Raw genomic sequence first — 17105 nt, forward strand, 5'->3', positions numbered from 1 at the left:
TCCTATCGCTTCTTTTAGTTTTTTGTTTTGTTTTTTTTATTTTGTTTTTTTTTTCCGCCCATTGGATGCGGGAAGCTGTAAGGGGATGTGGAACCCAAAAATATAAAAAATCGGAAGGAAAACCACCAATCAGCTTGGAGTGCCGTCACCGTGTGCTTATCCCACAAAAAAACTATAGCCCGTTTGGAGGAGTTTTAGAGGATCATAAGTGCTTTCTAAACCTCTAAAAATATTTTTAAATAAAATAAAAATATTTCATAAAAATTTTGTAAAGCTATTTTAAATTTTTAGAAAGCTAAAAAAATATTTTTTGGAATGAAATTTTATTTTGGAGCTTTCCTATAAAAAACACTTTTAGATCCGGTCGAAAAATAATTTTTTATCAAAATACCTATGATAAAATATAATAATTATACAAAAAAAATTTAATAATTGTTTAACCAATTTGATCATATAGCTAGAAAATTTATAATATTATAAAAAATTAATTCATGAAAATAATTGTAATATTTTATATCTTTATTATTATATTATACTATAAATATAATATTATATTATATTATATCATAATACATTGATATGTTATGTTAAATAATTTAATATTATATTAAATTATTATGTTATAATAGTACAATATTATATTACTATATTATAATAATATTATATTATGTTATAATAATATTATACTATATTATATATTTATGTATTAATACATATTATATTTTATTATGTTATGTTGTATAATACTATGTGTTGCTGGTGGTCCAAACCGAGAACGATTGACACGACGGTGTGAACGGGGTTCCGCCTGAGTTGTCTTGGTTGGTGCTGGTTGCGCTCCACCTTCCGCCAAGGAACCTGCAAACAAGCCTTGCACCACCACCAGGGTGGTGATGGCCCTCCGACGGTCAAGTCAGAGGAGATTGGAGGAGGAGAGATGATAATCACAAGTGGGAGAGAGTGCTCTGGGAGGTATTGCTTACCCCCCCTTCTCCCCCCAGCCGCATATATACCTGGCTGGGAGGTCTCTTAGGGGGGTTTGTCGTCGTGGGGCACGATAGAATGGCCACTGACATGGCCGTTACGGGGCGTCGTGGAGCAGCGCCGGGTACGGTCATGGCAGGGCGTAGTGGAGCTCCGCTTTGTACGGTCGATACAGGAGATCGTGGGCAGCATCGGGTACAGCCGTTGCAGGGAGTAGTGGAGCAGGAGGCCGCGGCGTGCCTCTGGAGAATAGCCTGTCGTTATCAAAAGATCTCCGACTCGGGGTCGGAATGCTGGATCATAGGGCAGCCGACCCGGGGTCGGGCTGCGAAGCCGGGGAGGTCCGACTCGGGGTCGGAGTGCTGGATCATAGGGCAGCCGACCCGGGGTCGGGCTGCGGAGCCGAGGAGGTCCGACTCGGGGTCGGAATGCTGGATCATAGGGCAGCCGACCCGGGGTCGGGCTGCGAAGCCGGGGAGGTCCGACTCGGGGTCGGAGTGCTGGATCATAGGGCAGCCGACCCGGGGTCGGGCTGCGGAGCCGGGGAGGTCCGACTCGGGGTCGGAGTGCTGGATCATAGGGCAGCCGACCCGGGGTCGGGCTGCGGAGCCGAGGAGGTCCGACTCGGGGTCGGAGTGCTGGATCATAGGGCAGCTGTAGCTTTCCTGGATACGCGTGCCGATCACGTGGGGCATGGCGGCTCAATTCCCCCATAACACTATGCAATGTCATTTATGATCATTTTGTCATACCAAAAGTATTTTGTTAGTTTGTTTACCAAACACATGTTAAAGTGGCATGGCACTTTAGAAATGTAGTTAGCAAACAACAAACAACTTTTTATAAAAGCTTTTCTTCAGAAAGCTCTACTTTCAAAAGTTTTACTTCCAAGAGCTCTTTTAAACGGAACCTAAATAGTAGTACTGCTACTGCAAATTAATTTTTTTTGAAATAAATAAAACAATATTTTTTTCTTAGAAAAATATATCAGAAAATAGAAACGGAAGAAAAGGTAGAAACTATTTAGATCACGAATCAACTAAAATTTTAGTTAATAATTTGCATAGTATGGCCACTTTATCGCCACTCAATTTTCTAATCTGACATGGCAACAGGGCCTTGGCTGCCACTAGCTAATCACTAATTTCAACGTAAAACTCATGAATTACGACCAATGGAGGAATATGCAAAACTCCAAAAAAAAACTAGATAGCACAAATAGAGGTGAATAATGTAAAATTTGCCCACATATTAGCATATCCACATCCTCAAATAATATGCATAGTTCAAAGCTAAAATTCAATTATTCATTGTACACACACATAGTGGTTATATAGATGTTCTGAAAATAATTTCAGAAAATTAGAGGATAAAGGATTTTGAATTTTTTTTGAGAAAAATTAGAATTCTTGACCTCCTATCGAGTAGTATAAAATTTATTTACAAATTTCTTGATGAACAATCGCATCATTTGTTTGTTAGTATAAGAGGCTGTTTTTAAAGTTTTATTGATATCGTTGTAAATATTTTATTATTGTTATTATTATTATTTGCTAGACCAAGTGATCTATACAATACGTGTATAGATGCATCCAATAAAATCGGAAAACAAAATATCATGGAGCTCTTGAGGCAGCTCCCTATCCCCTGCTCATAGAGTACTATTGGCATGGTTAGCCACATACGTGGCCACCCAATCCGCAGCTCCGTTAGTTTTTCTAAATACATGCTTCGTCTGTACCACCCCTCCGTCCCTCATCATCATCTAGATATCGCGAATTAAGGGATGGTCAGTAGCACCGACCCCGGATCTCCTAGATCCAGCTGATGACCGTAGCCGAGTTATCCTCCAAAATGACTGAACTAGCCGAGAGCACACGCTGAGCGAAAAATAAATATATATAGGATACGAAAATGTTTTATTTGAATACAAAAATTATAAAAAACTTGAATTAGCTAATTCAGTTTGATATTACTAAATTGAGTGATGCACATAGGACACGTTAGAATTGGCTGTTAAATCGATCCGAGACAGTTGGACTTGGTTTAGCAAGAGTTGCCCTAAAACCATTTTTTTTTTTTTTTGCAATACCCATTTTGCATATCCCACTAGTTTTTTTTTTTTTTTAAGAAAAGAAATAACAAAATCCCACCAGACTTCATGGAGGCTATGAGGGTACAAAAGCTTTCTCAAGGAGCAACCACTAGGATATACATTAGGCGTTTATATTGAGGAAAGAGCGTAAATCATTACAGAGGAGACTAAAGCCAAAAACCTGTCTTTCAGGGACTATAACGCTTCGAGATCAGGAAAATTTCTTTCTGGAGCGTATGGCACGGAGGATCTTCTTTTGCCGGGAAAAATTCTGCTGCTTCTTCGCATCCAAATGCACCAGGAGACAGCACCAATCTCAATTAAAGGATTAGCCGGAGTTCAAGGTATGGAGAGCTCCGGATAGTTAAAAAGGGTCAGCCTCGAGTTTTTTCGATTTTACGCAAGCCAAGCCGTTTCTAAAATGCCCTTGATTTCTATAGAAAATTGCTCCAACATACTAAAATAATTGTGATGTCTTTCTCCATTTCTAAGTAAAATATATAAGAAAATATAAAATATATAAATAAATCTATTTTATTCTATCAGCTTAAGCTTTGAAAATAAGTGGTGATTTCTTAATGTGGTATCATAACAGAGGTTCTGAGTATCCATCACCATCAGGTATAACTTGTCCAGTTACTATTTTTTTTTTTTTGAAAGCTTGAATCAGAGCCCTCCATGGAGTGGAAGCCGAACATACAAAGCCACCATCAGTGACTCAGACTGGCCACCGGTTTTTCTTTGCTTCTTATATATATATATATATATATATGTAATTTTCAAAGGAGATGATCGGGTATGTAGTCAGCTTCCAGAGAATGGTTGGCGCGGTTCTTTTCCTTGTGGTAACGAACAACTGCGGAGGCCAACCTAATCCTAGTTTTCCTATTTTTTTAATCTCAAGGTCGTCTATGAGATATCACGAATCTGGAGAGAGTAGGTCATGGTTTCGAATCCTATTAAGATGTTCTTGGACTGTCGAATTGAAACAAGCCGAGTGCGCGTGGAGTTAAGGTTATTCGGATTATTTGCAGTTATCAAGGGACCGTTATGTCCATCCTGTAACTAAATTGAAAAATAAAAAGAGCTCCTTGGCCCTCCACTCCTAGATCTTTCGTGTAAGATATGATTAGATAAGCGTGATTGAGGTGAAGAGTTGGAGGTATTCATATTATTATATGATTGGCCTTCTCCCAAGCCATCTCCTGGAAAGGCTGGCGTTCACTCTCCCTGGAGCCTGTGGGAAAGGAACTCCCATTGGCTCCTCCTCCTCTCACGGTGCCAATAGCTCCTTCTCATCATTACGTCTTCAACAACCTCCCTGAAATAATTGTTGTCATTGTAAGGGCTCTGAAAGTGACCTTGTTTGGTTCTTCCTCGTCTTCTCCTTTTTCTTTTTTGCTGGAAGAGAGATAAGGGAAGAATATTGTAGCAGACGGCCTCAACAAACTGTTGGTCCTATGTCACTATGGCGAGTCATTTGTCCAGTTGTGCTCTCTGGTTGCTACCTTCAAAAGGGATCATAAGAGGTGTGGGAAAACAAAAAGGGATCATAAGATGGTGAGTATAGGAAAGAATGGATAGGGATTACTAGGTTTGGCAGTGACCAAGCAAGCCATTCGAAGGAGTGCATCATGCGGAGGGCCCCTGCTCGGAGCTGAGGCCAGACGTGCATTTATAATGGAATATCTAGCGTACGATATTATAATGATTCCATATCAACATCATCGTAGTAGTCTAGCATTATCCTTTTTGGAGCTGGTATTCAAATTATTCCATTAATCCTATCTGTTATTGACGAGGCTTGGCGATGTTGTATGCTTCTTTCAAAAGGCTGCTTAATTGATGGAAATGACCCGAGTCTGAGAATTAAAAGAGTGGTGACCTCATGGTTGCACCTCTTTTCGTTTGAGAGTTGCATCCCGTTGGTGCCTGCCAGGATTTTGTTGCAACAATGATGCTGGTTAGGCACAATCCAATTCATGAACATGTTAGTATGGTTTCTTCGGCCCATACGTAGGTATTAGAGTTTGGCTTAAGCAAGTCATCGGACATAGGCACGGTATTATCGGGGCATGGTTACGCTATTAAAAAGCTGGATAGAGCATGTTTAGGCTAATAGAGCCATCGTCTATAATTGTAACAACCATTAGAGTATTGGACATTTACAGGCTGCAGCGGGTTGCATACAGATACAGAATATGCCCATTTTGGAGAAATTATATCTTACCCGAGTGCAAGATGAATAAAACCGTCAAAAACAAGATAAGATGATTATCCTGGTACACGACCACATGATACACGCGATGTAGGGTATAGTTTCCTCCTTGCTCGAGGCATGAATCCGGCAAATCTAGGTTCAAAACCAAATAGTTGCCTCTGGCTTGGGCAACTACACTAGGGGCTTAACCATGGTTGAAATGGGTAGCCCTCATAATGCATTAATGCTGCAACCACGTTGCTGTAACAGTTGTCACTGCCCCTGCCAAATTGCACATATACAATTATACATAATTGCAAATTTAGTAAGGATGTCATGTACAAGACTAGCAACTACTATTGCTGACCTTTTGTAGTTCAATTATTTTTCCTATTCAACTCTCCACATTAATTCAATAAATAATAACACGCTGCGCTCATCAACTAGAAATATTATTTCCAATTCCTTATTAAAAAGAAAAGAGAAAAAAATGTCAGATAGATAGAATTCCACCCCATCATTTCACACATTCTATGGTCCGTTATCTTTCCTCCCTGCAGGCTGGACTGCCAATGATGGCTATTATTTCGGTTTAAGCAACAATCATGAAAGCGGGATTGTTGGTGGGCCGGAATCGGTTTGAGACCGAGACCGGCCCGCTTCGTTGATTCCGGTCGGATCCAGCGGCATCCGGCCGTACCGAGTCCGTAACAATCACGTGTAAGACAGCGCAGCTCCTCCGGCCCCACTCTGCCGTGGTCGCGTGGGTCTTGGTAACTGGTTTGGGCTTCCTAGATATTTTCTTCTGGATGCGGTCAAATGTCCATTATGATGACTTCCGGTGACCCGAACCAGGGCCGTACGCTGGTGACCCGCGTACCTTGCAGCACGTTCCACCACAGTAACCAGAAAAAGTTCAAAAAACAAAAAAAAAAAGCTCTGATCGGGGCGTGGAAGAGCCATAAATTGGATGCTTCGAGCCTCGCGATTAGGATGCAAATGAGTTGGATCGACCCATGGTCTAATCCAACTCCACTTGCATAAGATTCAATTCGATCAGAATTTTAGAAACCGTGGAGCTAGATCGGATCCTAAATTTGGTCCCGTTCTATTTTTTAGATCAGGTCGAATCTATCCAATCTCGACTCGGACCTGAACCCTGCTCTATCTTTTTTTTGCTTGATATTATTTACTATTATATAGTGGAACTTTGAATATAAAAATACATAGATCCGAACACGGATCCGGATCCGACCCGAATGACCCGTCGAGTTAAAATTTGTAGGCGTGGATCCAACCTGACCCGATCTGAATGTCCGTCGGATCAAAATTTGTATGCATGGACCCGATCCGACCCGATCTGATTTTCAACTGGGTCAGATCTGGGTCCAAAATTAGGATCCGAAAAAGAAACTAAGTCGGATTAGGGTCACTTAGGACCCGACCCGGCCCATTTGCAGCCCTATTAATCACGATCGAACCATGGACCTAATTAGATGGAATTCCATCAAATATCGTGCGGTCCTGTGTATGCTAGTAGAACCATGGTCCTGTGTAGGGTCACTTAGGTCCAAAATTTTATATTTTTTGTTTAGTATTTGTTCTAGATCTTATGCCTGCACGGTCAATCTGCTCTGTATAGCGTACCATTCTACAATTTGTGTTGCTTTAGAGAAAAAAATTGAATTCTTAACATCCTATGCATTTTGTATAAAAAAAAGCAAAAAAAAAAAAAACATATTCTACAATTATAATACCTAGGTGCACAAAACTGAAATTTCCTCTTAAGAGCATCTACCCAAAGCCGACCAATATGATCTTCCAAATGACAAGCTCTGCACACAATTTGTCGATCCACAACCCATCCTAAGCAGACTTATTCATGGGCCGCGCAGCCTTTCTAGCCCACTCAAACCCGAATCCTTTCGGCCCAAAAGTTTAGGTCTCACCAAGCTGGGCTCAGGCTTGGCATGATCGGTCCGGCCTGAATTTTTTTTAACTATAGGTTTTTATGATTGAATTGCAGGTTTTGTTGATATGCTACTTAATGGAGAAAATTTAGAATCTTAGAGAGTTATTAAGTATTGAAATCGCCTTTTAGTATTTTAGTATTTTTAGAATTTTTTTTTAAAAAAATATTTGGAAAGTTCGAGGCTGGACTCCAGCCTGAAGTCCGAGATTTATAATATTTTATCCAGAATATTTATTTTCTAACTTACATGGATGTATCTATTCTTTTTTAATTTAAATCAACTGTTTTGCCCCCCGGAGAGAGCCGGGCTGAAGGCATTAGTTGGAAAGAGGTGCCATTACGGTAGAGATGAGCTCACAAATCGACAGCGAGAGGTATGCAAATACTCATGCTCGATGCATTTGCCCTGGTGCTGTACTGCTAATTCTTGCAATTAAGCTCGTTTCTTTTAAATGCTTTGAAAGATGATAGAAAAAATGCACAAAAAGATGCATAAATAATGTACATTGCTCCATTCTTGTTGCTATTTAATTATGGCGCTTGGGTTTCTCTTCGTCCAGATTTCTTTATTCTTGTTTGCCTTCAGCATAAAATGGTCCGAGTTCCAAAGAAAGGAAAATCTGTTTCTAGAAAGTTTCTAAGTATTTTGTTCGTTAATCGTTATTCTGTCAGCTGTAAGCAGCTAGAGGTGATCAAGCAATTTGCTTAAGCAGAAATCATTCGTATGCTTTGAAGTCTGGCTGTAGAGACATGCTTAAAACTGCCCATATAGCAGAAAGATTAAGGAACTAAGTCCATTTTCCCTTCTTGTTGGGTTACAAAATATAAAATATATAAATAAATCTATCTAATCCTATAAGCTTAAGCTTTTAAGATAAGTGGTGAATTTCAACACGGTATCAGAGCCTAGGTTCTGAGTTCGAACTCTGTCTCCGCACTCTTTAATCCCACTATTAAAAATTTCACATTTGGGCTTTTGGGATAAGTGATGAATTTCAATAATTGGAAGGAGGACAGAAAAGATTGTCCGAGGAGCCTATATGCCTTCATAAAAGAGGCAGTGAAAGCTGATAAGCTTGTGGAGGAGGCTTGAAATGCTTATGTCAGACAGTCAGAGACGCAAAGCTAATCCACTGTTTATGGGTAGCCTAAAGACCAAGGCAGCAAAAATGCAGGGATCCCATTCAGTTTCTCTATAAGGTTTCTTGTGAAGCTGTACACCGGATGAGAATTTTGTGCTTTCCATTCGGATGGCATCTACTAGCAATGATGCTGCACAAGTTGTTTCCGTAAATTGGGCGTTGTTCTTAGAAACAGAGAATTTGATTTCATATGCTAAATTTTAGTAGAATCCATGAGGTTGCAGTTTTGTAATATTAGTTTCTTATGTATCCCTCTCACGGGTTTTTCTTCCCCCCACCTTTCTTCTGGTTAGAGTAAATTGGCAGTTCTTGCACCTCTGTCCTTACGTTGTTACTATGTTTTAAGCTTAAATCTTAATGAAGATGCATTAATCTTTTTCTGATGGAAATGAAGGTTCATTAATCAAACATAGGAAGCCCTTCACATCCGTGTGTCTCATTACATGCCCCACCACCCACCGAATACTAGTTATCATGCAGGACTTACCTGATTCCAATAACCTTGGGTCTCACACTGCATCAACTCACTGACCATTAGCTCTGATCAAGTGGTCTAACTAGGTCTTCTACATTTTTCACCCACCAAATCTTTCTTTTACCGAGATCTTTTTTATTCCCCTTTAGCTCTATTAGATGGCCAATCAATTGTGATTCACATTATCCATGTCAAAGTAAAAGATGCGACACCTCCATGTTCATGGGAAGGAGGAGAATGCAGCCAATAGTACCATGCATTTCCTTTTAACTATATAACATCTGGTGCAAAGTCACTTCACAATTTAAATTTGGCACGTTCACATATTTGACATCTTCTGTAAAGAAATTAATAAATATTTCTTGCTATTTGCCAACGAATCTTCGTCCTCCCTGTGAAACCCTGAGATGTTCATTGGACTTTCTTTTCCTTCACCGGGCCTCGGGGAATTTTTTTGAGAACTTCCTGATTAACTTTAGCAAGCAGTTCCTCGAGTTCACGCCTTGCCTTGGTAACTAGGTTATCCACTTCATGCTCATATCGCTTGTATAAAGCCGGCAGCGTCTGAATGCAGAGAAAGACTACAAAAAAATGCAATGCGCTCAATGAGATCTCCGTTATGAAATTGCTCCATACAAGGATTTGGATATAGAGGTAATGTAAAAATGCCTACCAAAGTATAAGAAACTAAGGAAGCTACAGCAACTCCCTACCACTGATAGTATCCAGAGAGAGGCGATTGCCTGCAGAAAAAGGAATAGAAACAGGATTAAAATGTCACTGTATATTTGGAAGGACACTACAAATCACAAAGAGGAGCCAGGAAGGAGAAGAATGATTTACCACGAGGAACACCTTGAGATCCTTTCCACATGCAATGCCATGGAGGATGGACCCAAACTGACTGAGCTTGGAGTGGAAGGTCACCACGAATTCTTTGAAGGCTTGTTCTGATAAGAATCGAGCTTCAGGGATCTTGGGAGGAGACCTGTAACACATCAAAAGTAGCAGCTAATTTGGAGCTCATTATCCTATGCAACAGCGTATCATCTCATGGTGTATATATATAACATGTCTACTTCCTTTCGGTTTTGAGAAAGAATTAGAAGAAGACGAATGGGACCAGGGAGATTACAGGCCAAGTAGAGCTGCTCCATTTGACCAAATGAAGACCACCACAATAGCTGCGATAGCCATGTGGCAAAGGAGTGTGACAAAATGGTATTCCACCACCTGGAAGAGCAGCCATATCGCGGTAACCCCAGCAAGCATCCCAGCTGATAACCACTTGTTTTCCCATAGAACAACATCGGCAACTGTGCAACCAACCATGCAGAAGAAGAATTTGAGTAGTTATTGCTATTATTTTATGATTTAAAGATAATCGCAGAGAGAACATTCTAATTAACATCATTACAGTTGATGGTTTCAAAGACTTCGTCATGCCAGACAGATGGAAGATTACAACGAGTAATGATTTCATCCACGAAGTAGTGCATTTATCAGATGGAAGATTACAACGAGTAATGATTTCCCTTCACAACGGTCGGCCACTTACCCAGGACTCATCCCACTACAATGTCAATTATATAGCAGGAATAGCAGCCATAATTTAATCTTTTTCATTGTTTATCTGCTAAATCTGATAGTACTTAATTCGAGAGTCAGTTTAGATATACTATTTTATTGTATATGAGGTAATATAGATCTATTAGACCAAACAGCTTCATGGTATGGAGAAACAGCAGAATAACAACATTAATAGATTATGTTACTTTTTGTACGAAAAAACAGTAAGATAATCAATTAAAATGCCATGTTATCACTATTCTTGGCTCTTTCCTTGTCATTATGCTATTCCCAAAAAAAAAAACTGGGTCAAAGACTCGACTTGGCAAATATTGGCCATTGTCTCGATTATAATGGCATGAAAACTTGATTTTATTCTTCTAAGCATATCATTTTAAAAGTCCTTCGGCCTTGAGTGAGGCAGAGATGGTACCTTTTCCTCCAGCTAGAAGATCATGAAGAGGCTTCTGCCGACCCGTCGTTTTGGTCGATGATTGGCCACCACGGCTGGACAATAAACTTAGCATGGTTGCGAGTTCGGGTTTTTTTTTCCTTCTGCTGGCTTTGGAGAGGAAGTGGGCTCTTATGAGGACTCGGATCCTATGCCTCGTACGCAAGAAAGCCAGAGATGGAAGGAAAGGATAGCTTCGGTTTTGGTTGGTCCCTGGAAGATTCTTCTGGAGGTTTAATACGACGGCTAGACGTGAACTCGATGCCACCTTTTCTCTGATTCTGCGGCAGTGCTGTGCTGAGGGCCCTGCCGATCCCCCATACGCATGCTTTAATAAATTGGAGTTGGCTCCACTGATCGGTAAAAATGCAAGTCTCCAGTGGCTTTAGTAGGAATTTTCTGCACCAAGGATGTAAAGAGGTTTCAAAAACTTTGTCACGAGGGGCTCGTACTCGGCCGAGCCTACTATTTGCTTTGCTACTCGGACCAATTGCAAATAGGATCATGCCCAACTATGGGCTTCTATTGGGTGTTGTACCATGCTTAGAGCAATGGTGATGCCCTCAAAAGTGCAAAAAAGATGCAAAATCTATGTTGCAGGGAAATTTCTGGGTGAATGTTTGGCAATTTTTCTCCTGTAACTCCTTGGTGAATTTTTGAAGGAAAATGGAGCGGACGAACAATACTTGAGTCCCACGTTAGCAACTATATACTTTGAATTAGTAAAGGAAAATCCTCAAATTGTTTGTCCTTTTCTCATTTGCCAAATGACCTTCCATTATTGTCGGGTGACCATATTACTGAGCATCACTCATTCTAATATGCATGGTACAAATTAATGACTCTATTTTTTTATTGCTTATTCTTGTTTTTAGCTTTTGAAGGTCAGTGTTTTTAATTGGCCTAATTTATGGCTTTTTAGATATTTTTTCTTTTCATTTTTTGCAAAAAAATTTCGTTGTTGCTTCTCTTAACTACGATATTGTACCCAACCGGGAATCTAGTTCTTGAGCGCGACTGTGGGATAAACATTATTAATATTGATGGAACCATTCAATGCAGAAATGCAGGTTTGGTATCTACATGTCGCATCCCGTATGGATAACATTTTGGTACAGCATCAGTATATCCTTGATAATGAGGATCTATTTGATATACCAACCTTAGTACACTATAGTTGATTGGAGGGAAAAATGGATCGTCCAGCCCATAACTAAAAAGTCGCCCAGTTTCGGCCCAGTAAACGTCAACGACAATCAGCTAAATCTTCACTTCGGTCCAGGGTCAGCTCGTCTTCGGAACTCCGCCAAAAGCTTCACCAACTTCAGACATTTGCCGACTCCCCCGATCAAGCTCGGGATACCTCCAGACATTTGCCAACCTGCTCCGACCAAGCTCGGGGCGTCTACCCCAGCGATACGCTCCGACCCTCGAGCTCGAGGCGCTCCACCAAGCACGCCTCGAAACCTGCGAAGCTGAGCTACTCTTAGCATCCGCCAAGCTGACCTCATCAAACGCATGACGCGACTACTTAACGAGCTCGGCCTCGCCAACGACCACACTCATGTGCCGGCCTACGCCCACCTACGTGGTCGTATTTCACAACACTACCATATCACGTCTCCATAACCGGCCTTCTTTTAGTCAGACGGCATCTTGACTACTCCGGCCATACCCTGCTGTGATTGTCAACACCCTACCGTTCTCAGAAACCGGCAGTACTGCACGCTACCAGCTAGTCTAAGCTGCGCGCCATCCGGCTCAGAGCCACGCCCCCTCATGATGAGGGCTGACAGTGCCTCTGACACCTGGTCCACTCCATCGAGACTATAAATAGCTCGGTCAGGTAACTTCTAAAGGACTTTTCGGCTAGACCAAATTTACTCCACTCTAATTTGATCGTCGGAGGGCTCTCACCGGAAATACCGGTGAGGCTTTGTGCAGGTTCGCAGTCGTCGCGCAGGAGGTGGCTCCCGTCTTTCCCTTTCAACCACCTACGGCTCTCTTGACTCCACCGGCGTGGTCACTCTCAGGCCAAATTTGAACCACAACAATAGTATATTTGGTATGCACTGATACCGACTGATACAACATGCCATGCAGCCAATACATGATACTTCTTAAATAAAAAATATTAGTATTGCACACATAAGATTATATAACTATTCATTCAATAACTCAAATCTATTATTGTTTGATTTAGATCTCTTATAGAAGGTGCAGTAATGATGCATCTTGGTCTAATTCACATCATGATCCAACAAGACTGGCCATTTGAGAGTGCTCTGAACTAGGAGAATTTCCATTACATTGTCTGCAGAGTACAGGAGGCAGGTAAACTTAGGTTGGTCACAGCTGCCCTACTAAAACAATTTAGTAATTAGTTACATATTAATTGGTTAAAATTAGTCAGCCATCATCGGATCGTCACATGATAATTGGTGTTATAAAATAGAAAATAACTATCACAATTTGGGCTTTTAATGGTTCATCTAATTAGACCATATCCATTTCAAAATAATATTTTATTTTTTAATGACAATAAAGAAATACTAATACTTTATAAACTATTCCAATATAATGTTTTGTTGGTATCACCAAAAATTGTCATCATAGTGGTGACTATCTTACTCCTATGTATCTAGTTAGATGTTTGATTGAGTGAAACATGGTTCTTATTTGTCTTACAACAAGAGAAGTATTTTTTTTTCTGAAAGAGTCTGTTTTCAATGTAAATATATCAAAATAAAATGTAATCCTCCTATCATAACTAATAGACCGCTATACTTTCTAGTATTTAGCATATCTGGGAGTCTCGACTCTTAGAAAGGGCAAAAAAAAAAAATCTCCTCTTGTGGTAGAGGTGCATTCTCGAGTTTGCATTATAATGGTAGGTTTTTGTTTTGAAAAAGAAAGGAAGGTGCCATCGATTCATTTCATTTTTTTGCTACAACCATCAATTCATTTCATGAGAGGGAAATAAATATAAAGAAAAACATATAAAACAAGCATGCTATACAAAATCTTCTAATTAAAACAGGCATGCTTAACAATAGGAAGGAAATTAGAAAAATGAGATCGAGCCAATCTTTCCCATCAAGACTGGTACTTCTCAACGGTAATTTTTTTTGCTAAGAAAAAAATCTGCGAGCTCAAAAAGGATGGACTTGAACTGTTGCAGTGGAGATGCATTCCCGAGTTCACATCGTAACGGTAGATTTTTTTATAAAAAAACAGGAAAGTGCCGTCATTTCATTTCATAAGAGTGAAATAATAAGCATAAAGGAAAACAAATAAAACAAGAGCGCTGTACAAAATCAATGGAAAGGAAATTAGAAAAATAAGATAGATACAGTCTTTCCCACCACTGAAATAGGCATGCTTAACAATGGAAAGGAAATTTAACAAGAATTAGATAGAGCTAATCTTTGCCACCAGTAGCAGTATTGGGTAAAAATTCTCCCATTAATTGTTGAAAAAGATCTTTAACACTCTAAGCTTTCAATTTGGAGATTCAAATGTTTCTTTTCCTCCAAGCCAATCACCACATAGCTAGAATTAAAAGATCCCAACCTAGTACACGGTACTCTAAAGCTCTTGCCTTCCCACCCCACCCGTGTCTACATAAATATCCCCGTCTCTCCCTTCCTCTCTCCCCTCATGGATGCCACACAATTTTAGTGTGAACCCAACTTCTCTGTCCTCGCTCGTCCTTCAATCCTTTTCTTGCTTGATCACTGATTGAGTAGTGGTATTTCTGCAAATTGAAAACGAGAGATCACTAAAAGGATCCATGGCCGGGAAGGAGATGGAAGGGGCGGCGCCGATCAAGTCAGTTCAAGCACATGTCAATTAGATCCAGTAAGAGAAAAATACTACAATTCAAGAAATAAGAAACTAAATCTCTCATGTTTTTTCCCTTGTGCCTTTTGGATTGCAAAAATAAATCATCAAATCATTCGTTATACTCCTCCCAGCCCCAAAAGCAGAAAAGATCAGTAATAAAGAAAAAAAATACAAGTACAATGGCAACTGAAAAAAATTCTTTTGATATCAATCTAATATTATTTAAAGTCTACTGTTTATTCTACTTATATTAGGATTTTATTTCTAGTTTAATTTTATTTTTTATTTTAGATTGTCAAGCGTTGAGTCTTATGTTTGATATATATTTGAGTTTTATAGCAATATTTTTAACTTGTAGTAGATGAAAAATTATGATTTTATAAATAAGGAGAGAGGGTTATCTAAAAAGTTGAGAGAGTTTGGTGAGATGTTTTTTAAGCAGAGAAGAGAATTCTTTTTTTGGTGAAGTGCAGCATTTTAAAAACTCATTATTTTGATTTTTATTTTTTTAATAAATTTATTTTTTTCTTCTATTTTTTAATTATTATTTTTTATAATTTTATATAAATACATTGATGTTTAGTATTTATTTTGAATCTTGGTCCGATACGGTGGATTTACTCCGGATAGCATGCTGTTTTACCGACTTGTTCGCCGCGAATCGACTGTGGGAGTTTATCAAAAGAAAAAAAACCAGCTCTTCCTTAGGAAAAAATAAGTTTTTCCGGCTACATGGACCCGCCGCCGGCGCCGCTGATCGACGGAGAGTAGCTAGACAAGTGGTCGTTCCGCTGGATGGCCATGCTGCTCTTCCTCTACATCACCATAGCCACCGTGATCGAGTACAAACACCAGCCCGCCCTCGCCCGCCGTGGGCGCTGCGGATGCTGTCTGCCACGACGTCGGTGTCCTCGGCGTCGCCTGGGCTTTCCCTTGTATTCGAGGAGTAAACCATTTATCGATACAAAATTCTCCTCGGTTTTTTTTTGCTAAAAAAATTCTCCTCTATTCTCAAGCGAATTAATGAAAGGAAAAAGGAAACACTCTTGCTGCTGCAAAGGATGCTCCAGCTCATGGGATGAGGTCTCCCGCTGCCCCTATAATGACGTTCCCCTCCTCTCTCTTGCCGATTGGCTTGACGACCCGTCTTTGCTCTCCAACACCGCCACCAAGTCCCCTTCTACCATGACTTCAAGAAGCCTACCCCCCCGCCCCTCCCTCTTCCTCGTCTGCCTCTCTCGCCTTCCCCATGCGCTTCCTCTCCCATGAAGAAGATCAAGACTCCAATCCACCCCAAACTAATACTAGGAGCATTTAATCATACAACAGCAAGTTTATATTATAATGTGATGCTCGCGGGTGCTACCATTCCCTTGACAGAGATGAAGGGAAGGATCGCTTCGAGTCAAACTAAAAATTTAAAAGATATATTTGAAAATTTTTGAAGATGAGAAGATGTGCATGAGAATTGCTAAAATTTGAGAAAATAATAGTTTTTCTAAAATTTCTGGATTGTTCCTAGTGAAAACAGACATACATACACAAATAAAAATATATTTACAAACCAAATGGAAACAATTTTAATGTTCAGAACTAATAGCACCCCGCTGAGGAAGTGGCCAATTTCTTTTAGCCAAATTTTCTGTGAGGAGATTCCCAAAGCAAGCAAGAATTTTTGACTTTATGATGACCAGACTGTTGACTTTCGAAGAGACTAAAATGCCAGACCATCTCCAGATAACTCTTTTATCTTTTATTATTTCAATAAAACGGGTAACTTACCCTCCTTTTAACCTTTACATAGAAAAGAATAAAAAAAATCTATACATCTTAGGATAAATTCCGAGGATTCTGCGGTATCCCTCCGAAATCTAATATTGTAATTGAAAGCGTGATTAGCGCACCGAACAACTCAGCCACCGACACTCTTTTGTCCCAACACTCGTAGATAGATGGATAGATGGTCTTGGCAGCGGTAGAAGCTCAATGAATAAATAATTGGATTAGTCGGTGGCTGGTAAATGGCCGAGCTCTTCAATCATCCAGAGCTGGAGAAAATAATGACCAGAACTTACTAGGAGCTTCCTGCTCTACTTTGTGTGCCAACCGGTGCTTATCATGAGATCGAGGGAATGATGCCGAGCGCTATTGATCAAAAAGGAACATTCATAGATGCGGTAGGAGAATGAAGCAGGGCAGCCGGGTACCAGATGGAGCAAGGGAATTTGCTTCCTCCGCCACTTCTCAGCTTCGTGATCTGCTGTTCAGCTGATGCCAGGATGTATCTTCACCTGATAGGCTTGGTACAACCGTCTCAAACAACAAGAACAACAACTACAACAAAAAATGAAGTTAAGAAAAGAAAATCCAG

General features: G+C 40.1%; 1 protein-coding gene across 1 annotated transcript; it reads right to left on the reverse strand.

Moving 5' to 3' along the window:
• Positions 1 to 9034: 9034 nt before the first annotated feature.
• Positions 9035 to 10985, reverse strand: LOC103701869 (reticulon-like protein B1). Its single transcript, XM_008784088.4, has 5 exons — positions 10871 to 10985; positions 10004 to 10184; positions 9712 to 9856; positions 9542 to 9611; positions 9035 to 9449 (listed from the first exon to the last, which is right to left on the reverse strand). The coding sequence occupies exons 1-5, from the start codon at positions 10962 to 10964 to the stop codon at positions 9280 to 9282; spliced, it is 660 nt and encodes a 219-aa protein (XP_008782310.1). The 5' UTR covers positions 10965 to 10985; the 3' UTR covers positions 9035 to 9279.
• Positions 10986 to 17105: the final 6120 nt, after the last annotated feature.

The sequence above is a fragment of the Phoenix dactylifera genome, chromosome 9 (genome assembly GCF_009389715.1).
Source record: "Phoenix dactylifera cultivar Barhee BC4 chromosome 9, palm_55x_up_171113_PBpolish2nd_filt_p, whole genome shotgun sequence".
Classification (NCBI taxonomy): Eukaryota; Viridiplantae; Streptophyta; class Magnoliopsida; order Arecales; family Arecaceae; genus Phoenix; species Phoenix dactylifera.

What these genes read in the sequence shown, in the direction of transcription:
- LOC103701869 (XM_008784088.4), bottom strand. Translation starts at nt 10,964, where the DNA reads ATGCTAAGTTTATTGTCCAGCCGTGGTGGCCAATCATCGACCAAAACG. An exon ending in ATCTCAAGGTGTTCCTCGTG is followed by an intron (nt 9,612 to 9,711) that starts GTAAATCATTCT and finishes CTTTTTCTGCAG; the next exon opens with GCAATCGCCTCTCTCTGGAT. An exon ending in CCTTAGTTTCTTATACTTTG is followed by an intron (nt 9,450 to 9,541) that starts GTAGGCATTTTT and finishes ATTTTTTTGTAG; the next exon opens with TCTTTCTCTGCATTCAGACG.